At 43.7% G+C, this 23,287-nt stretch overlaps 1 protein-coding gene across 1 annotated transcript in view; it reads right to left on the bottom strand.

Moving 5' to 3' along the window:
- SRD5A2 (steroid 5 alpha-reductase 2) overlaps nt 1–22,863 on the bottom strand; it is a 31,628-nt gene extending 8,765 nt beyond the window's left edge. The window contains exon 1 of the mRNA XM_074578235.1: nt 22,444–22,863. Coding sequence (XP_074434336.1) covers nt 22,444–22,727 — 284 coding nt within the window. The 5' untranslated portion in view covers nt 22,728–22,863. The remainder of the gene's footprint in view (nt 1–22,443) is intronic.
- Between the last annotated feature and the right edge of the window lie 424 nt (nt 22,864–23,287).

Raw genomic sequence — 23,287 nt, 5'->3', positions numbered from 1 at the left:
GGGCAAGCCGTGCCCCTCCTGAAGGGGAAAGACACCCTGCTACACTGAGAGCACATCGCAGCCCCTTCTCTCGCTCCCTGAAATCCCCTGGCTGAGGTGCTGTCTGCACTTCTCATCACTTTATTTGTACCTTCTCAACCAAAGGCCTCTCTAAGTCATAGGAGACCCTCCCCATCTCCTTCCCACCCTGTCCCTGGCCTCACCAGCCGTCCAGGGCAGCCGGGGAGAGAAGGCTGATGGAAGCCATCCTGATGGGCACAGGCCTGATTTCCTCTCCCTGTCCTGCTTCTGCCTGATTGCTCCTTGGATGCATTCAGGAAGGGACGGATACTGCAGTGAACACTCAGCTCTAGTTTCACCTTTGGTGCTCGGTTTTCAGTTTTGACCCTTTGACTCTCACATGGTTCCTTTTCTTGTCACTGTTTGGGACTATTATTATGTCCTCCGTCATCATTTGGTCTCTCTCTCTAGACGCTTTGCTACAGGTCCTTTCTTAGGGGCATGCTTTTTGTTTTCCAGTTTGTACAAATACTGTACACAAAACTGTATGATTTGTGTTACACTACCTACAAACCAGTCAGACCTGAAAGGACTTCCCTGGTATGAAACATGGAGTTCACTTCGATCTGCCTTGTGAACAGGTTGAAAAGATTGGTGCCCAAACCTGGGGAGATTACACCGACCTCAAAACAGTTTCATTTGCACCAACAATTAACTCCATAGGAGCCTTTGCCACGGATCATCACCGGAATCACGTTGCTGGGGAGCTGCTGGCACCCTTGGCGCACCTGACCATTTGGATGAAGGCTCAAGATATTAACAAATAAGATTGACTTCCACCTGGGGTATCTGTGATGTCCTGTGCAAAGCCTCTGATTATTCTGGAGACTTATGGATGTCATATGACATGTCTCAAAGACATTTGCTGCTGAAGAGTCTGTGATAAAATCTGCACATACTTTCTCTTTTTGAGCCCAATCCTGCAGGTTATTTGTGGATTGCACGCTGAGGTAATTTTTAGCTTTTACTGTTTTTGAGTTGTGTTGCACTGATTCCCATTGGATACTTATAGAAGTCTGTCAAGTCTATTCTCCAAGTATAGTCAATATCAGGGCACAAGCTGGCATCTAATTTTCCTGTGCCCAATTCAGATTTTTTCAGTTATCCCAGATTGGGTTTAAACAAATATAGCAGTTAAAATGCCACTTCCAAGCAGTAGGCAACCTTGCTATCAGTTCAAAGGGAAAGTAAAACAAAACACCCCAAAACACTTTCAAAAGTGAAACGAAGCATTTTAACCCTCTGTCATACAGATGCCCTGGTGTCACAAACTGGGGTGGAGCCTCCTCACCCCTCATTTTCCTCTCCGCAAACATCTTACCCTGAGATGGCTTTGCCCTTCCCCTCTTATTCTTATGGGCTCTGCAGTAGCCCAAAAAAGTCAACAAGCCAGGTATATTTAATCAAGGAGACCAAGTAGGTTATTAGCAGCCACTTTTACTGCACAGGGTGGACCGTGTCCCTTTTGCTAAGAAGGTATGCACAGTGACACATGCTCTGGCACAGCCTCAGGAACAAGATCCAAGCTACGATCCAGGCCACACGCACACCAGCAACGCCGGCAGGCAGGAATGCCAGACTTGCCTTTAAGCCTCTGGCAATACCCACTGCAGGTACAGGACAGACGGCAGATCTCTTGACCGCAGCATTGCAGTTGTGTCTCATCTCCTGATGGAAGGAAGGCTGTAAGTTCAGAAGCTGGGCTTTTTTCTGGAGCTGATGTCTAGCTGTAGCTGCCTGCAGAGCCCGCCTGGGCAGAGGGTACGCAGTGGCTGTGCGTGCCACTGAGTGACTGCCAGCTGCAGGGCACATCTTCCTCACTGGGGTGGGAGGCCATTCCATGACAAATTCCTGCATCACTGGGACTGTGTGAAACCATCAGATAACTGTAATCACTTGCTGGCCCATGGCCCAGTTTGTAAACTCATCTTAAATCACTGTCTGGTGACTGTGATGGGAGCAAGAGGACTCCCCTTTTATTTTAATCATGCAGATTTACAGATCTAGTTATGACTAACACAAAGTTGGAATTATTTCTCCTTTCCAAGCCACATGCAAAACATCCTATTTCCACGTTCCTCCAAAGATCTTTGGACAATCTTTTGACAACTGTAATTTAAGGAACAAGAAAGATATACATATTACTGAAAAGCTTACAATTCAGCTGTATAAAACAATAGTAAACCTGTCATGTCAGGTTCATTTCCAAGTATTCCGCCTAAAAAAAAATTAGCTCGATTTACAATCCTTGGGCTGTTTGTCACCCACTTATGAAATTCATCCAACCTGAAGTCTGTTTGTAGGGACATCCTTTCTTTGTTGTCTTTTAGTAGCAGGTTCAGGGTTGGATGAAGACATCTGGCAGGAGCAGACTCATCTTTCCTAGGCAAGAGCCGCAGGCTCACATCTAATCAAGGGATGTGAGAAGGACTGAGGAAACCCTGAGACAGATGGCACCATGGTTGGATTTGAGGAGTTCTTGAGAAGAAGGGCAATGGAGAGCAGAAAGTCTGAGCAGCACTGGTTTAAGGCAACGACAGCAGAAATGCAGAAGGTTTCGGTGGCAAAATAAGAAGAGGCGTGGAAGAGACTGCCATAATGAACTGCTGCTGAATTTGGACTGGAGATTAATAAGAACAGACATATTAGAGATAAAAAGTAACGTACAATATTAGAAAATAATTTATTTGGGACAGCTAAATAGCTGTGACCAAGAGTTTTCATGATACTGAAAGGAAGTAAGTTTGAATACAAGGAAATGAAATCTCCGTAAAATGTAATATAGAAACAACATCAACGCAAAGAGCTTGGTAGGACTGGGGGAAGAAGGGGTATAACCACAGGTTACAGACACAGACAGGTCCTTTAATAAAGAGATGAAAAACTCTAAAGGTTTGCAATGCATATTTGTTTTTATATTTCAGGGGATAAATTATATTACATTTAAGAGAGACATAAGGTAGCAGCTGCCCTGGGCAACAGACGGCCATTTACTGCACTTTCTTCTGAATGATACGATATTGGCTTCTGCCAAGACAGAATACTGACTGTGAAGGACCTCTGCTCTAATCCGGTGTGATAGCTTCAGGGTTTCACAATGTCTCATGACTCATCTAACAACATTACACACAAACTGAACAAGTTAAAAATGATAGAGTATTCTCCCTAGAATAGACAAGCAATTGCTTAACACCACCATTTATGAGCGAAGCTCCAGGGCGATACTCGCTATCCCAAGAAGGCTGACACCATGGATGGCAGCACTTGCAGAAGCCAACGCCATCAAAGACTGGCAGTCAAAGGGAATCAGCAACTGCACTTCACTTGTGGCCACACAGTTAACAAATACAGACTCCAGGTGGAATCCTTGGTGCCAGGTAAGAAAAGCTCGGTTGCTTACAACTGCATTTGAATAAAGTGGGATTATAGGAAAAAATATACAAATATTTGCAAAAGCATGCGTATCTGATGCGAATGGCTAAAAATAAAATGCTGCTTCTATATTACTGTCAGTCATCACTGAAAAAAAAAGCCATGATGCATTTGAGCTCAGATGAATTTAAGGAATCTGAGCTACGTAATGTTCAGTCCCAATACTATAAACACCTAAAGTCAGTCATTCTGAGCACCTAGCACTAGCCAGTACTCCCTCATTGATTGTTTAAAATTTTAGGCATGCTATACAATTAGCAAAGTAAGAAGGACAAATACAGTTTAGGGATGAAACTGAGTTCTCTTCACATTGCATACAGGAATTATTAGATGTGCTATACTCAATAAAATACAAGTGGTCGAAAAAAGAAAGGAAAAGGGAAGGGACAGGACCTAAGAATGGGTATTTGTTTGTAATTAGTAAAGAACTGTGTAGGCTCAACTCCAAGACGTAAGTTTTTCCTCTTCTAAATTCAATACAACAGTGGGCAGGTTTCAAAAGTGGTTTTCAAGTTTATTTATAAATTAGTTCCTTACTCCTCTTGTTCTTCTTCCATTATTTCTGAAACTGTCACTGGAAAAATCTGGTATCTCCCTGTGATTACCAGCATCCAGTTAGAACAAACAAAGGAGAATTCTTCCTTACCACTAGTAAAAAAGGCACTGAATCGTGAAAAGCATTGACCTTTTCTACTGGCATTAGCAGGTATAGAAACAAAACTCTATACTTCAATTATTATGCATTTTCTAAAGGGAAACCAAGAACAGAATTGTTGGGTTTGGTGCATTAACAAGTTGCATCAGCAAGTCACAATCCATCAGCAAATTACACTCAGTATGCATTTATATTGGTATACTTGTTTCTCAAATGTTTCCATTTTGGTGTACAAACACCAAATAGGTTTTAAATACCCTTAAATATGAAATATTATTTTATTTAATTTTGCTATTAGCTAGCCACTTATTTCTTCCTTTTTGTTTGTAATGTGGAATGGAGATCTGAACGAGACCTGAACTAAACATTAGGAAAAATTGATTGAATGCCCATAACCAAAGGCAACTGAAGCAAGAGCCCAGAACCACCTGTTAATACCTTTCTCGCCAACTGGGCAAATTCATTGGAAAGATGGGGATTTTTTTTTAAAATATGTTGCTCTTTCATAGCCAAAAAGGTAAAGTGAAGCTAGTAGGGCAAAGGAAATATATCCTCTATACAGATCCCTGTTGAAATCAGTACCATCCTATACAGACCCACAGTTTGTCCTCAGACACTAGACAGTCAGGATCCTGGAGTCCAGGATGTAGAGCATGATGGACCTTTTGTCTAAAAAGCTAGGCACTAATACTTGTAACAGCCTTCTTGACTGGGAGTGCTGTATATCTACAACAGCAGGAGGCAGGACTCATTTCTATATTTAACTTAGGTAATGCTATTTTCTTAAAATAGGTTTGTTGAGTGAAGGAATTGACATAAATTGGATTTATTATAGGAGAGAGAATCTCTCTTGGTGAAAAAGAGGCTCTGACAAGAAGCTGGGGTGCAGAGATGAGATCTGGAATCAGCTGAGCAAAAAAATTAGCACAAGCAAAATCTTTTACTGAGGCTGAACACTGAACTCAATGCCAGGCCAGCTACCTCAGTTGAAACCCTAACTAAAATCGGTACAGATTTATATTTGTATGAGTATCAGAGGACAGGACAAGGGTTAACACAACTAGATGGATTGTGGTGATGACATGATGCTTCATGCTGACCTCTGCTACTTGATAGTATCTAAAAGGCAGCAGTACTTAAAGATTATGAGAATGGTTGTTGTTTTATCTAAGCAATGGTATGTCAAAGGCTTAGCCAGCCAAAGCATATATTTCAGCAAGGTATCTCACTCTTTCCTTCTCCAGAAATAACCACTTGATATTTATGAAGACAGATCACTTTGTTCCTATTGCTAAACTGTAGGTGTCTGCCAGAAGCATGAAATGTGTGCCAGAGTAACTTAACCAGACACTACGCTATGCACTTCAAACAGCTCACTGCTCCACTGGAGTGGAGAGTTCAAAGAGTTCACAGAGGCTAAGAGTGTGAGCAGAACAAAAGGACGCATCTGCATGAAAAATGGTACAAAACCCAAGGATGCACAAATCTGTGCTCTTACAACTCCACTTAGAGAAAGTGTAATTACTTTCCATGAATGGTCCATATGGGCCTGAGAAATGACCAAAGGAAGACAGATATTTGGTAGACTATCCATCTCCAAAGCTAAATCTTGACCAGACTGTATCCGACCAACATACAGTAGTCTCTAGAGTTGCAACTAGTGTTGCAAGACACATTACTAATAGCCTTTAAAATACTCTTAACTGGCTTTTTCCACTCTAGTAGTTCCTTCTTTTCCTCTTTTATGCCTAAACTCCTGCTCTGTCTCCATGTTGCTCTTCCAGTCTTCCTGACTTTGTCCTTTCTTTGTCCTTCTTCAGATTCTCACCTCCTTTACGGCTCTTCATGTGTTTGGGTTTTTTTCCAATTAGGAGTTGTCCCTCTCGCTTCCCTATCACTCTGCCTCTCTTTCATTGTAGTTCTTTCATCTTTGTCCTCCCTTTGCAGTTATGGCTGTGCATCTTCAGCAACAGGATTGCTCCTTCTGGGCTTTCTGAAAGGTCTTTGTTCCCTCTCCAGCATCCTTTCTGGATCCTGTAGCTGGAAAGGACTCAGCAATGACACAGGATTAGTATGGTTTATACTGACCTGTACGTGAAATGCATCATACTTCCTATAGTATTTAATTCCACATTCCATTGGCTTTGCACTGCTTCCATAGTGTCATGTTTCAATAAACTACAAACTCTTTGCATAATTGGGACATATAACAGCATCGATCTACACAGCTGCTGCAATAGAAGCTGGCTGTTTATTCCAGAGCAATGCTGGGCACCTGTGGACATCTGGGGAGGTGCTTATCTCCTGGGTTTCCTCTCTCCCAAGTGTCCATGCAATTGGTTTGTGTGGGGGAGGTACAGGCCAGGTACCTGGTGGTGGAGGGTTTCCAGTGCCAGTCTCTATCTGGGGAGCATGTCCACCCTCGGGGACCTGTAAGCATGTGTTCAGAGTCAGAGGCCGCATGCCCACTGCTCCCATGCACAGGGAGCTGGCTCCCAGCTGCTTCGCTGGTCATCCCAAGCAGCCATGTCTGGCAGAAGGAGTCACAAGGCAGAAACGATGCTTTGGGGTTACAGGAGGCTGAGATACACACCCAAGGACACAAGTGCATGAGATGACAGCCAGCTGCAGGAGTCTCACCCTCAGCACACGAGACTTGACACATCTGGGTTGTTAATTCTGCTACATGAAATAGTTTGAGATTGTAAGCAATGTATTGCTGTAAAAAAAAAAAAAATCTGTGAGAAAACTGAGGTTGTAAACTAAAGCAGTTTCTCTCTAGCTCTGTTTTATAGATGCTCCTGTCAAAAACAGGTCTAAGTCCTGCCTCTGCTGGGAGTGCTTCTTTCACCATGCAGCAGGGTAATGGCAGAAGGATTTTTGACCGTTTCACCACAGTCCATAGAGTTTAGAAGTGCAGCACGGGGTCATAGAATTGTCTAGGTTGGAAGGGACCTTTCAGATCATCAAGTCCAACCATCAAGTTGTCTTCTTCCTTATTTGTTACTATGCAAAGAAATAAGAAACTGAAAGATTCAGCAATAAACCTCTGCAGCAGTTTAGACCTGTTGTGTGTTGGGAAAGTCTTCTTCATAACTGAAATGGCAGGAAACACTGCATATATTTTTTTTCCAAAATGGTAAAAAATGTTAAAGCTAAAAATTATACTTTCTAAATCCTTAGGTGCGCATTTTGAAGAACATTGGTTGAAATGTCTTACACTTGGAAAGGTAGTAATCCAAATTTCTTCTGAATTTGTACAAGTTCATGGCATCTGTGGCAGAACATACACACAGAAAGGACGCAGAGAGGAACAGAATTTGAAGTGGCCAGGTCAGGTCCTGAGTTTGTGCTCACATTAAAATGATCAGAGGACTTAATGTCCTCTTTGTTTTCCAAGAAAAACCTCTCCCATGGGCTGACTCTGAGTCACACTCATCTTTGCTCTGTCCCAAAATGTGTCAAAAGATTTCCCAACACTGAAAATTGCTAAGTGAAACACTCAACACATAGGAAGTGTCAGCATTAAAGTGTCTCTTAATACCTGGATACTGCCCTCTCACATTATCTCTTTTTCTCTTCCATTTCTTCTCACTCCTGCCCCGCCTTCTGCCCTAGCTGTTTTTAACAATTCTCCTGCTTGTCCCTTTCTGTGTTGCTCTCTTTCACCTGACCTTTTATCTCTTCCCTCCTTCAAGCCCTGACTGCAAATTTCACAGTGTCTTTTATTTCTCTGCGTTCAAGACAACTTGTATTTTCCAAATCCATTCTGCCAGTACTCCAGCTAGGAGATCACTTCTTCCCTGTTGAGTACCCCACCAGCCAGAAATGCATGAAAAGTCCTGCTCTGCCCCTACAGTGCTGACCTAGACAATACTTGTCTGGATTGCAGCTCACACACTGTGGTCCTGCGTAAAGCCTCAGATGAACCAAAGGAACTGCTCTGCCCAGGCAGACTCTAAAGAAGCTAGCTGACAAGCTTGATGTTTGAACAGATACAAAAGCATTTCTCAGAAACAACTCAGCTAAGTTTAAATTGGTTTTCCTAGGAACAGCCAGAGACGCATCTCTACATTTTAGTAACCTTAACCCAGGCCAAGTTTGAAAACATGAATGCCTTAATCATTCTTTTTTTAAAAAAAAAAAAGGTTCTAAAGAGACATAAACAAACACAAAGCACTCAATGCACAATGTAAATACAACTTTTTTTCTCTCTCCATTGTTCTCCGGAGCCACAACAGTTTTATAGACGCACATGCATTGTCCTGTCCCAGATGTGTGACAGGGGTCACCGGAAGGTTTGTTTAGGACAATGCTGTCCAGAGGTATTTCCATGTGCAACTCTAGCAGGAGACCATGCTAATGTGACTAGACTGCTTTAAGTAGCCCAGCTAGCTTATTCAGAGCTCTCTTTAGCCTTCCTGCCCCACACCAAATGATGACATGAAGACCTAGCTCAAGGGGATTTGGCCTTCTAGGAAAGCTGCCCAGCCCATCTTTACCAGTCAAAGCGCTGCATGTAGTCACTCTGGCCCAGGATCTGCTCCAGCATAGTCCTGCCTGGGAATGGATCTGTTCCTTAACATCTCTGATAGGCAAACCCTCATTCTCTAGTGGACAACACATCTCTGCAGACAACTTTGATAATAGTGACATTTTCCAAAGATGTTTCTGGAAGGCAGTCTCCCCACATGAAAAGTGATGGATTAAGTTGGTGAACTGTAGCACAGTTAAAAGCAAAATAGTATCTTATATATGGCAAAAGTTGACTGTGGGTGTTGCTACTCTAATACATATTTATAAAGAGTAATTAGGAAGGAGGAGGTCAAATCCAACTTCCTTCAAATGTGACATTTTGATGTGCCTTTCTAGGAATGGTGAAACTTTCTGCCCATCCTTAGGTATTGATACGGTAGCAATTGACGTTTCAAAAGTTCAGAGCTAGATAGAATTTAGCTGGGTCTTAACATGAATTTGGATCTCTAGAAAAATATATACGTTTTTGTTCCTATCAGTTGACTTTTCCCATCTTCCCACACCAAACATTTTATCCAGTTTAAGTACCAATATTTTTTTAATGAAATAATTTCATTGCTATTCTTGTATCTATGAGGTGTCCCAAAAACAATTACGATGTCAGCTGAGTGGTCAGCAACAATTAACACAGCTCTTATGTTCAAATGCATGTAGATTTACATGAATTTAATTATTTGAACAAATTCAGTAGGGATCACCCTACTTAGCAATTCACCTGCCTCATTTAAATCAACATCTAGAGGGAGAGAAGGACACTTCAAGGTGTGTAATTTAAGAATAGTCTCTTGATTTATAGTTTGAAAGTATTTCTTTATCATAATTCTTCTCGACCAAAATTACTTTAATTTGGAAGGAGATAGCAAGAATAGAACTTACAGAAAGGAAAATAGCTTCAGTGTCTGTGGTGGACATTTATTTATAATCATGCTACTATGGTTATTTCATAAACTTTTATTCTTAAATGAGCTCCCCAAAACTGTGAAATGATCTAATTGTATAAGCTTTTGAGTACACAAAGGGGCTTGTGAAAATTTGTGCTTTTATCAAACTATATTTATTGGCTCAGTACAAAAGTGCTACCTTCCCTATAATGGCTGCCTCTCTTACAATAAGAAATCAAAAAAAATAGACTTGTGGACCTTGAAAGCGCAAGGTCCATAACAGATTTCCCACTGCATATATGGAATGAGCCTCAACACTTTTCCCTTGCTTTTTATTTCCAATTTAAAAGAACCGCCACAATAAGGGAATACTACAGACATCCCATGATTAAAGCAAGTCATTTCCTTGTTTGGTAAAAGCATTATTATTTTTAAGTAAAAACATTTACTGAAATTCCTGTATATGTTTTAATCTTTTTTCTCTCTGTCTTCATACAGCCTTTTATAACTCTGCTTTTCTGATATCAACAGCAGGAATCTGGTAATGCAAATCCAGATCTTTATATCCTCATCAGTCTTATCAAAGCTCAGTGGAGTTCAGTGCTCAGAATGGATCTTCCAATAAGTCTTTAAACTCTCAGGATAACAAGTGTTGAAACTTCCTCACTGGGCCCCAAACTCACATAGGGGACATCAGAGGGACCTACTTTTGCCTTGGTGACAGCCTTGTGGCTGGGACTTCAGGTCTCTGTCCTGGGACTGCAATTTGAATGGCTCTCTGCAGAGCAGCTGGGACTGAGCGCCCACCAAGACTGTGTATTTACCAGTGACAGGTAAATAGGAGTGACAGAGAAGTTTCAGAGCAAACATGAATACTCCTTTAGCTATGGCCCTGCTCCAGGTAGCAGAGACGGAACGAGCAGGAAAAACTCCTGTGACATGCTCTCTGTGTACTGTGCTTCCCTTTCCTTCTGGAGGACAGAACAGTCATTCCGTGTATGGAGCTCAGACCAGTGGACTGACTGCAAGACAAGAAATGTCGCCTGGAATAATAAAATATAATACTGTGCAGCACACAAGCATACAAAACATTCTTGAAAAAACAGATTAGGGAATTATGGCCTTAGGTGGCACAGTAGGAGCAGTGGATACAACGGGGAATGGAGAGCAGAAACTTGGCACACAGTAACGCCTATCTGGGAAGAAAATCTGGAGTGCAAATACAAAACCATAAAGAACTGTAAAGCTGCCTCATAATGACAAAATAGGGCAAATGAATTGGAATCAGATGGAAACATACTGTTAACAGGCATGCTGTCTTGAAAAGAAGTGAAGAAAGACAGAAGTCTTAAGTTATCTCTGCAGAAATTCCTCCAGTCCAAGGGATAAAAGGAAAAATTTTGTGGGTACACTTTGGGCTGGGCAAAAACTATAGGTTTCTGTAATGTTAGCCCACTTTCCAATGGGAAAGGAATGTTTGCAATTAGGATTATTGAGAATAGGATTATTTGTGCTAATAGTTAGGAAGGCAATCAGCTAGTATTCTATTCTGAGAGTGTAATTAGGAAGGTATTTAATAATGCTAGATGAGACTGCAAAGAAGCAAACTCCATATCAGCACTGGGTACACAAACATTTTACGCTTCTGTAGCAAAGCATAGAGATATTTTTGTTGCCTATTCATACATTAATTTGAGGAACCTCAGTAAAAATAGCAATGAATCTAGTATTTTCACTGAAGAGAAGAAATTAGATATTAGCATTACTGAAACTCAGTGGGATGAATCACAAAAAGTTAAATTCATTGACTGGGGAGCAAGGAACACATGAAAGAGGCAGAGCGAACAGCCAGCCTCTGTTAGGGATATCAGTAGCAGATCTAGAGTTACTGGTAAGCCCAAACAGCAGGAGAGAGGATGCAAATGTATTACCATGTAGCTGATGAAGACCAAAAACATCGAGGTGAAGCAAAACAGAGAATAGGATTTGCTACTTGTCCAATACTGCATATTGTACATTTGGAGATTAATGATAGAGGTTTCACAAGGCCAATAATAAAAATTTCTTCAGTTATTGACACTTAATGATGGTGACTTTCTAAAACAAAAGGATAAAATAACTATTTCTATGGGGAAAAAGAATCAACATCTGGATTGAATCTGGTGGTTATTATATGGTCTGTTTATATTCACTATTACCAAGGAGATTACCACTTAAAAATTTATAGATATACTTAATCTAATATCTCTGTTTATCCACTTCGTTTTTCAAAAAACATAACAAAAACTCCTTATGAACTAATACAAAATACCTCTAAAAATTATGAGCAAATTAATTTATAAATGACTTACTCATTTGGGGTCTGCATCCATGCGCACTTCTCTGGAGGCCTGAGCTGCTTTTCTTACTGATCACAAGAAGGCACACCTACATGAAAAAAAATGACCAGCAGGCCCAGGTAAATGCTGCACCCGCCTGACCAACTAGGCAGTACAGGTGGGCTAAAAAAGGGACTACATGAGCACAGTCTGCAGAGCCCGGGGAGAGGGAGAGTCTCTTTCTTTCTGCCCCCAACTTAGTTTTGGAGAGAGAGGAACTGGCCAAAAGAAGCGTAAAAATCTCATGCAGGGATATTGCTTTCAAATGCTCCCGGTTTCCCACTCTTTTGCCATGAAAGCCTGCTTTCCCTGATTTTCCTTTTCCTTTTACAGGCACACCAAATGGGTCACCTGCAACTAAAGGGGTTTGGGAATCCAGCTGTGCCCAAAAGATCAGCCTACTAAATGTCAGTCAGATTCACCTGAGTGCACTTCAGAAATGACAACAGCAATTACTTTTTTTTATACTCTGAGTAAAAGATTATGGGTTTGATTGGAAACAAAGTTGCAAGAGAAGAAAATAAATAACTAAATGTAACTCTAGGTAGTCTTTGAAACTGAAATCGCTCTTTAAATTGCTGATGCGTCAGCTACTATGGGCAGCACCCTGTCTCTTACACCAGTATCAGGATTAGCTTTGTAGGTCAGTGAGACAACACCTGCCTCCCCACCACTGTGCACAGTGGCATCTCCTCTGCTCCCTCACCACTCTGTCTCTCTCAGTTCTAAAAGAAATATAACATTAAGGTTTATATGGAGTTTGATTGTGATGGCTTCCTCTCATCATCTTATATTTTGTTTTCCTTATTGTTTTTGGTTTTGAAGCTGGACTGTGAAATGGAAATGCAGCACACTCTCATGTGGGCATGAATGACACCACAAGCCAGAATCTGGGTAGAATCAAGGAAGACTACAAAGCCCTGGGCATGCGAGCAAAAAGTTTTGGTGCCCAAGCTACCTTTTCTTCCATTTTACCAGTTAGAGGAAAGGGAGCAGCCAGAAATGGACAGATAATGCATATCAACTCCTGGCTATGTGGCTGGTGCTGTCATGAGGGTTTTGGCTTCTATGACAATGGGACATTCTTTGATGAACATGGCCTGTTAGAAAGGGATGGAATTCACCTGTCTGGAAGAGGCAAGGCAATCTTTGGCAGCAGGCTGGTGGTTAGGTGGGCTTTCAATTGAAGAACTCAGGGGGCAGGGTCCACAGTGGCAACACTCAAACCACTGTAACAAACTGGGGAATATGCCAGGCCAACACGCCAGGCCAACCAGAGCAGAAACAAATATGCCTTAGCTGCCTCCTAAGATGAGAACCAGAAGACCAACTACCTCAAGTGTAGGTATACCAATGCATGCAGGCTGGCGAACAGACAGGAGGAACTGGAACTCCACACCCAATCAGAAAATTAAGATATCATAGGAATAACTGAAACATAGTGGAACAACGCACATGACTGGAGGACTGCGGTGAATGGCTATAGGCTGTTTCATAAAGACAGTCAGGGAAGCAGAAGAGGAGGAGTCATGCTGTATGTTAAGGAGAACCTTGAATGTATAGAAGTCAGCCACGGCAATTGTGGAAGTCCTATCAAATGCCTCTGGGTCAAGATCAGAGGGGTCGTCTCCAAGGGGGATCTTACAGTAGGCATCTGCTACCGACGTCCAAACCAAGACAAAAAGGTCAACAAATCATTATGTGGGTCACTTAAGCAAGCTTTGGGTCAACAGAACCTGGTTCTTATGGGTAATTTGAACTACCCAGACATCTGTTGGAAGAACAATACAGCAACTTACATGTCATAGAATCATAGAATCTTCATGGTTAGAAAGGACCTTTGAGATCATTGAGTCCAACCATACACACACACAAAAAAACAAACCCCTACAATCTCTGCCCTTCAGAGCATGCCAGGACCAGAGGAAATGGTCTGAAGTTGTGGCAGGGGAGGTTTAGGTTAGATATTAGGAAGAATTACTTTACTGAATGAGTGGTCAGGCACTGGAACAGCCTGCCCAGGGAGGTGGTTGAGTCACCATTCCTAGAGGTATTTAAGAAATGTCTAGATTTGGCACTTCAGGGCATGCTCTGAAGGGCAGAGATTGTAGGTTGCTGGTTTTTTGTTCGGTTTTTTTTTGTGTGTGTGTGTATGGTTGGACTCGATGATCTCAAAGATCCATTCCAACCATGAAGATTCTATGATTCTATGATTTCCTCTAGTCCTGTCATTATTCACCTGGGAGAAGAGGCCAACACCCACCTCTCTCCAACCTCCTTTCAGGTAGTTGTAGAGGGCAATGAGGTCTCCCCTCAGCCTCCTCTTCTCCAAGCTAAACATGCCCAGCTCCCTCAGCCTCTCCTCATATGACCTGGTCTCCAGACCCCTCACTGGTCTGGTAGCTCTCCTCTGGACATGCTCCAGCACTTCAATGTCCCTCCTGTACAGAGGGGCCCAGAACTGAACACAGTACTCAAGGTGAGGCCTCACCAGTGCCGAGTACAGAGGCACGATCACTTCCCTACTCCTGCTGGCCCCGCTATTCCTGATACAAGTCTTCCAACAAGTTCCTGGAATGCATAGAGGACTACTTCCTCATACAAATGTTAGACGTGCCAACCAGATATGAGGCACTGCTGGACTTGCAACTCATGAACCAAGACCTGCTTTGTAATATCTCGGTTAGTGATAGCCTTGGTTAGTGATATCTTGGTTAGTAATATCTCGGTTAGTGATAGCTTTGCAGTGATCACAATATTGGGGAGTTTGGGATCCTGCTGAGCATGCTGAAGGTTAGCCCAAAGATAAAGGTTTTAGGTTTGAGAAGAACACGCTTCAGCTCGCTCAGAGCTCAGCTGGGAGGGATTCCGTGGGAAGCTTCCATGGAGGACAAAGAAGGAAGCAAGTGCTGGGATTTTTTTGAGAATGCTCTCCTGGAAGCACAAAAACAGTTCATCCCCTTTAAAGGGAAGGGAAGTAGGTGGAGCAAGGGACCCCCTTAGCTTAAATACGAGCTTCTGAGTCTGCTTAAAACCAAAAAATAAGCGTATCAAGAGATGGAAAAGTGTACGAATAACCATTGAGAACTTCAAGGGCGTTGCCTGGGCATGCAGAGATGCAATTAGAAAAGCAAAAGCCCAGCTGGAATTGAAATTGGCCAGAGATGTCAAAAAACTACAAGAAAGGGTTCTTCAGGTACATAAGCAACTAGCACAAACAGGAAAGGAAATAGAAGGAAAATATTGGCCTGCTGTTAAACAGAAGAGGTGAATTAGCCACCAACAGTGCTGAAGAGGCAGAGGTTCTCAACACTTTCTTCACCTCTGTCTTTACGAGCACTGTTGGGCCCCAGACTTTGGGAACAAAAATCCAGATTGATGCAACCATAGACCCACCACCAGTGAAGGAAAAGTTGGTATGTGAACTATTACAGAAGCTTGACCCCTACAAATTGATAGGCCCTGACAATATCCACCCAAGAGTGTTAAGAGAGCTAGCTGATGTCGCTGTGAGGCTGCTGTCCATAACCTTTGAGAAGTTGTGGAGATCAGGGGACATCCCAGAAGACTGGAAGAAGACTAATGTCACCCTCATCTATAAGAAGGGCTTAAAGGAGGATCCAGGAAATTATAGGCTCATCAGTCTTACTTCAGTCCTGTGAAAGTTACGTAACGAATCCTTCTGAGGGCTACCACAGGACAAATGAAGCACGTGATTGGGAAAAGCCACCACAGATTCATCAAGGGCAAATCATGCTTGACAAACCTGATCACCTTCTATGACAAAGTAACCTGCTCAGCTGATGAGGAGCTAGCGGTGGACACTGGTTACCTGGATTGGTTACCTGGAACCTGGATATGGTTCCCCACAGGTTCCTCCTAGAGAAACTGATGTGTTACAGTCTAGACAAGTGGTCCGTGTGATGCGCAGGGAACTGGCTGACAGGCTACACCCAGAGGGTGGTGATAAATAGCTCTTTTTCAAACTGGCAACCTCTCACAAGTGGGGTCCTCCATGGATCAATACTGGGCCCAACACTGTTTAATATCTTCATAAGTGATCTAGATGATGGGATCAAGTATACCCTGATGAAGTTTGACAATGACACCAAACCGACTGGGGTAGCGGACACTTTGAAAGGGAGAGCACCTTGCAGGAAGACTTGGATAGGATGGAAGAGTAGGCTAACAAGAATCTTACAAAGTTCAACAGGGACAAGTATAAGGTGTTGCAACTGGGAAAACAATTCAGGAGCACAGTGCAGGCTGAGATCTACCTGTCTGGGGAGCAGCTCTGTGGAAAGGGACCCAGGGGTCCTTGTGGACAACAAGATCAATATGAGTGAGTGGTGTGCAGCAGTGGCAAATAAAGCTGACAGGATGCTGGGTTGCATCAACGAGGGCATCACCAACAGAGATAAAGAAGTCATCATTCCACCGTACTCAGTGCTTTTCAGGCTGCACTTGGAATAATGTGTTCAGTTTTGGTTCCCGCTATGCAAAAAAGATGTGGACAGGCTGGAGAGGGCCCAGACAAGGGCCACAAAGATGATTAAAGGACTGGGAAGCCTGTCATATGAGGAAAGGCTGAGAGAATTCAGTTTCTTCAGCCTTGAGAAAAGTAGTCTTAGGGGAGACTTTATCCCCAACATTCCAGTATATAAAGGGTGGCTACAAAAAAGATGGGAAGAGTCACCTGGAAAAGACAGGGGTAATGGGTACAAGTTACTCCTAGGGAGACTCTGACTGGACACAAGAGGAAAATTTTTCACAAAGAGAACTATCAATCAGCCATTGGAATAATCTCCCCAGGGAAGTGGTGGATTCCCCAACATTGGACACTTTTAAGATTCAGCTGGACAAGGTGCTGGGCCATCTTGTCTAGACTGTGCTTTTGCCAAGAAAGTTTTGACCAGATGATCCCTGAGGTCCCTTCTAACTTGGTAATTTATGATTCTATGATTCAAATGGGCTTCACCTCATCACCTGAGGGCTTCATCTGGCTTTCTCACTGTACTCCTTAACCAACACAGCCCCTCTAGCAGGAAAGGCAGTATTATAAACTAAATTTCAAAGCAAAATACTTTATAAGTCACTTATCACAAGAAGTATTCCTGTACATACATCTTATGCCACTCACCGTTTTCAGCTCATGGACAGCTTTTCACTGGGATTACATACACAGATGGCAGACTTGGCTTTCAGTGCTTTTCTCATTTTCTTCCTCCTTTTCTCTGCCTTCCCACCCCATCAGTTTTGGAGACCCTATCATCACAGGCCCTACCTTATGAAAGTAAAGAAGTAACAAGCTTACCTAAAGCAGATGTGATAAATTCAGATTTTTATAGGACGTTTGCCTTAGCAGCACAGAGCATTTGGATTTAATTAAATTCACACCATGCTGCAGTAATACAGTGCACATCAAGAGATAAAGAGATAGCAGACAAAGATGCAGGGGTAGTATTGGGGATTCCTCCCTTCCCTTTCCTCCCCTCAGCACCAGCAGTCTGCCATTCATGAAAGCCTCAGGGAATGCACCATCTTGTGCTTGCCACAAAGAGAGAGGCTGCTGCCTAGCGGTGGCAGAGAAAGACAGAGAATGTACTGCTGTCTCAATTCACCACAGGCAGCTGGGCTGCTGCTCATGGACCAAGGTGGGAAGCAGAGAAGGTCTCCTGGCTCCATCCACCTCCCTCTTGCATCCTCTTGGGCAGCAAATCTTGGTATTAGACTGTGCTAGGGGAGGGCTGGCTCTTCGGCCAGCAGTTGGTACTCAGATGACCACCTCCCTTCTCTTTCAGCAGTGGGCTAGATGGGAGCACACCACCTGCCAGACCCAGCTCACAGGGCTCCACTGGGCAAGCAGAGAGGTCCTACAAAGTCCTGTCAATGAGGAGCCATCAGCACTAACCCAGGGAGCTTCCAGAAGAGCATTAGAGTGGTCCTTAAAACACTCCAGCGTATTCTTCAAGAACCTGACAATAAATACAAAATTACCACTGATAAAGCTGGCACATGGCACAAATTCTAGACAAGTGGTAAACATCAATGTGGGTAGAACGGCATTACTGAGCACTAAGCCCATACACAAAAGTTACTTTAAAAAACAAAGAAATGCAGCCACACAAACAGAAATAATTCCTAAGGAGTGGGAGATTGTAAACGTGGTTACAATAGTGGTTACACCATCTGCAAGGTGCTGAAGTAGCCTGGAAACACAGGACTTCCTAGTGTGACTCCAAAACAAAAAGCACTCTTCCAATCCATAAGCACAGGAGTAGCATATGGGAATAGAAAGGTGATGTTGTCTCTAGGTATGCTACTATAATTCTGGTATCATATTCTACATCCAACACTGATGTCTTCATTTTAAAATGAATGTAGGAAAAGAAAGGAAAAAGGCCGCAGAAATTATCTGAGGGCTGAGGGGAAAAAAAAGTCTCGCACTGAGGGCCCTCAGCTGTGGATCAGTTACACAATAAATCTAGTTTAGGATACCTCAGATCAAATAAAAAATGTTGCAGCTACTTGACACCATGTGCAAAAGCAGGACAAATGAATTTTGCTGGTTTAAATCTGTTCCTAAATTTATGAAAAGGTAATTTGATCTTGACCAACTTCATGATGGATGAAGTATCATGTGCCTCCACCACTCTATGTCAGACCAGGTAATGTCTGTTCCCCCATAGCTGGCATAAATCCACCATAAAAACATAAATCCAGCATAAGCACCATATCATGTGCAGTAGCTAATTAATCAGAAATATGATCATGTGCTCCTATCTTATATGGCTCACACTGGTGCGGATGGAAGACCTGACAGCTCTGTACAAGCAAATTGAAAGATGATCTGATTACTGGACAAGTGATATCATGGTAAGAAAATACTAAAGGATACTAAGGAGTACTTTAAATTAGCACAGAGTGAGAAATAACAAGCACCACTGGGAATAAAACAGGGCTAGTCAAATTCAAGCAAGACATTTTAAACACATTGTTTAAGTGATAGTGAAAGCGTTCAGAAGACTACACTACCAAAGAAAACAACAGATTCTCCATAGAAAATGACAGATCCACCATCTTCTGGGGTCTTCAGATCAAGACTTGAAGTTACTCCGAAATACATGCTTCAGTTAAACACAAGCTCCTGGGGCAGCACAGCTGGTCATAACACACAGGAAGTCAGAATAACTAGCATAGCAGTGCATTAAAAAAATCTACGTTTCTCCATTATGGACTATATTGTCCTTCTGAGCATACCTCTAATCAAAACTTCCCTTCCACATGCATGTTTGGTGTAATAGATGAGACAAAATTAGGAATTATAAAAGCTTCCCTGTGGAGAGAAAGAAGTCACTAAATTATGTAACAATATACAAAGAAACTTTTCTCTGTTTCATCCAAACATAAAGGAACGCTTAAAAACAGATGTCAGATGATCAATAGCAAAAGTAGGAGTAGATTAACAAAATCTATTTATAATTAAAAGTGCAACAGCTTTATTCACTTCAAAATTTTAAAGTCAGGAAAACTGCAGTAGGCTACATCCATTAAGTAACTGATTTTTTTTATTGGTCAATTGTATGTTTTACTCATTACACCTGCAGTCAATTTGAATCACAAAAGTACCTAAAACTCTTATTGGATTATTAAGATAATAAATTGAAAAAAATATAAAGTCTGGCTGTTATATCAAAGTACTGAACTTCTTTTCAAATGAAATGCCCTAACCCAGTGTGACCAGTACCCCCTTCTCCTAACCCCTGGTAATATGGATAGCATAACCAATGCCATTTTATAAGGCAAACAGCCACAATATGTAAGCGCACTGATCACTTATTCCCCCCTGCCCCGATTCTTTCTACTGTTTTTCCATATTGCGACAAGATAGTTTGCCGACCAGCGTTGTCAGCAGGATGGTGGCACCATTATGGAACAGGGAAGCATAACAGCACGTGAGCTTACAAAATCCATCAGCAGCAAGTAGACTTAGACAGGAATTGCTGCTGGATGGCACACCCCGTGATCCCCTGATGGTCAGGGATGCCTCCACCGTCGTCATCTTCTTCCTCCAAGGACTGATTAACTCATGTTCTTTTAGGTAAAGTCTGAGTCTAGATTACAATTATTGTATCATACACTGATTATTAAGAATTTCATCAGATCTGCAGATGGTCCAGGTGACTAAAAAGTACAGGTAAATAAAAATTCTAGATAATATGAAAGCTACACAAATTCTTAGAAACTCTGTTTAACTGTAAGCTACAGTAATTGCTAAAAATTCTGTGTAACAATAAGCTATGCTAACTGCTAGAAACTGTAGATAACAATACGCTATGCTGATTATTAAAATTTTTATGTAATAATAAAACTCTAATTACAACCACAACCCTGTGGCCACTGGTCATTCTACCAAGGATCCCTTGAAGAACCTGCCTGTCCCCATACCTCAGGTGATACCCCAAAAAAACTCCTAATTCATGATTTTTTGTTGCTCGTTTACATAAAAACAGAGCATTACTATTTAATACAACATTTCAAATATTAATTGATTTGGTAGAATCTCAGAATGGCTTGCATGAGAAGAGGCTGCACACTGTAAGAATAACACTGGAATAACATGCAGTATTGGAAACAAAACTGTTTGTCACACAGACTTGGTTAAAATGAGGGCTTTTATTTTTATAAGTGAAAAAGTATACTCCAGCCACAGATGAGAAGATGCCCAAATTATTTGAGAAAGGCAATGTATGAAAAAACAATGCTTCTGCCTAAGTCTAGCAGTAATGTTGAAAAAGAAGCCACTGACTCAAAAAACGTATGCATACTGGTAGGGTAACATTTCTTTCAGTTGTCTAGTGGTGCTTGTTGATTTCTGTGGTTCCAAAACAATCAGAAATTCTTGAGAATAGCAGAATGCATTAAATTTAATTTAGTATAACTACATATAATTAATACATTTAGCTTTCTGGGAGCCGAAGATGTTATAGGTAGTGTCTCCTCCAGCTGACTTAGTGCAGCAAAGAAAAGACAATGTTAGCGATAACGAATATATCTCTAACATAGTGTTTTAGCACTTTAAACCATTCTCTATTTTAAATTTATCTACAACAGCCTAGAGTTTCTATCCTTAAACTGTCTGTAATTGCAGCTGGATTTTCAATATATTGATTTTGGTTGAGTTGCAAATAATTATTTCTGATCAATTATTACATGACTGTTTTCTATTTCTAGTAAGCAAAATAAAAAATAGAAATAGGAAATGGGGTAAAAAATGGCAAACCAAGTCAGAAAAAACTTTGCCTCAGAAGCCACATAGCTTTTTACTACATAAGGGCATAACGTGGTCATATACACTTGCCATTTGTGAAAAGCCAGTTTTTTCCACAAACGGAAAACCAAAAGTCAAATTCCTCATGAAAGAACTCCATAGAAAATGGAAGTGGAGCAGAAGATAAAATACACTTGGCTTGATATGTCAGAAGATACATTCTGCTGATACGCTCCAGAACCAAGTCCCTCCAACTGCAGAACCAGGTGCCAATTGTCCAGCTATGTCACTTCAAAGTTATCACCAACACTGGGTGAAAACTCTACTTTTTCTTTGAGCTCCTGATTAGTAAATACAGAATTAATTAGAGTTACAGCATTCATTGACATCTGATATGACAAAGTTTTTAAAAGGAAAAAAAATAAAAACAAATTGGTATTTTTCTAGTGAAGTGGGAATGGCGCATTGAGCATAAAGAACCAACTTTCCTGTTGTGGTAGAGAAAGCCTGCAGTGACTTTGTGTTTTCCTGTGCTAACTGCACAGCAATGCGGCTCATTCAGTCCTTGCGCCCTCACTGCTGTAGTGGTTTTGCATGCGGGCCATCCTCACGCGTGTTCCCACCGTTTGCTGTGGCGGCCGGCGCCGCTCCCGCCGCTGCACGCGCTGCGCTTCTCCTGCTCGCAACAAGCAACTTGCCGTGTTCCTTCACATCTATTTGCATTAGTTTCATCAAAAACTTTGCTCCGTCTTAGCGAAACCTCGTTCTATCGTTTTTATATTTTTTTTAAAGCTAAAATCCAAAGCATGTATCATCTCCCCTGCTTCGAGTACCACCTGCTCCTTCCCCCAGCGGCCAGGGGACGGGGGAGAGATGCCGACCCGAGGCCCCCGCTACGCTCCGAGCAAAGCCCAGGGGCGCGAATGAAGCTGCTCCCGCTCCCTCCCGCTGGCGATCGTCAGAAGGACCGCGCCTGACCCGGCAGGGAGAGATGCTGCCACCAAGACCTGCCCCAGCCCCACCGCCCACACGGCCCCGGCTGCGCCCATTCCCGCAGCCTCCCTGGGTTTATCGTTTCTCCCCGTTTCCCGAGGGGAGGCCGCAGCTCTTCGCAGCCGCCGCTCGCCCCCGGAGCGCCCGTGTCGGAGCGGCTCCGGGCGGCGGGGGGCGGGATGGTGGGGGGGATTGGGGGGAGGGGGGGACTGCGGGAGCCCTGCCCGGCGGCGGTACCTGTAGAAGTAGTGCCAGCAGAAGAGGCAGCAGAGGAGGCGGCAGCCGAGGGGCTCGAGGCGGGGCGGGCTGCGCAGCGCCAGCAGCAGCGCGGGCACCAGGAAGGAGGGCAGCTCCTGCAGGAACCAGGCGCAGCGCGCCGGCAGCCGGCCCCGCGGCCGGCACAGCCGCTCCTCGTGCTTCCCGTAGCGGGACGGCACCCGGAGGTACAGCGAGAGCTGCAGCAGCGCCAGGGCGCCCAGCAGCGAGCTGAGGGCCAACACCAGGCTGGGGAAGCACTGCATGCTCGGGGGCGGGTGGGGGCGCCGGGCAGCGCGGGGCACCTAGGCAAACAGCCCTCGGCCAGCGCCAGCCCCGGCCTTATTAGAGCCGCGGCCGTCACCCCGCCCCGCCGCGCTGCCTCCCATCGGCCGGGCTCGGCAGAGGGCGCAGCCCCTCTTGCCGGGGCGGGCGAGGCGCCCCAGCCCGCCCCGAGGGGAGCTGCCCCCCGCCGGGCCTGCTGCGGCCCCTCCCTCAGCCGGCCGGCTGGCGGCCCCTCCGCCGGGCGCGGCCCGGGGGGTGACGGGCGGCGGTTGGCGGGCGGCGGCTGGCGGCCGTTGGCGGGCGGCGCGAGGGCGGGCGCTGAAGGGGCGGGGGTCTCGCGGGGGCGTCTGAGGGGAGACGGGGCGGCCCAGAGGTGTTGGGTGTGTGATTCCCAGCAGGAGGCGATTGCTCCCGGTAAGCTGGGAGCGGCGGCGTTTCCTTCCCCTCTGGCCCCGGGGAGGTGTTGGCCCCGGGGAGGTGTTGCAAAGGCTTTGGCACATGGCGGCCTGGCTGTCCCAGGCTGTGGAGCGCGGTGTGACTT

This window comes from Larus michahellis, chromosome 3, assembly GCF_964199755.1.
Source record: "Larus michahellis chromosome 3, bLarMic1.1, whole genome shotgun sequence".
NCBI lineage: Eukaryota > Metazoa > Chordata > Aves > Charadriiformes > Laridae > Larus > Larus michahellis.
The sequence above is the reverse complement of the archived record's forward strand: the minus strand, read 5'-3'. Positions and strand labels throughout refer to the sequence as shown.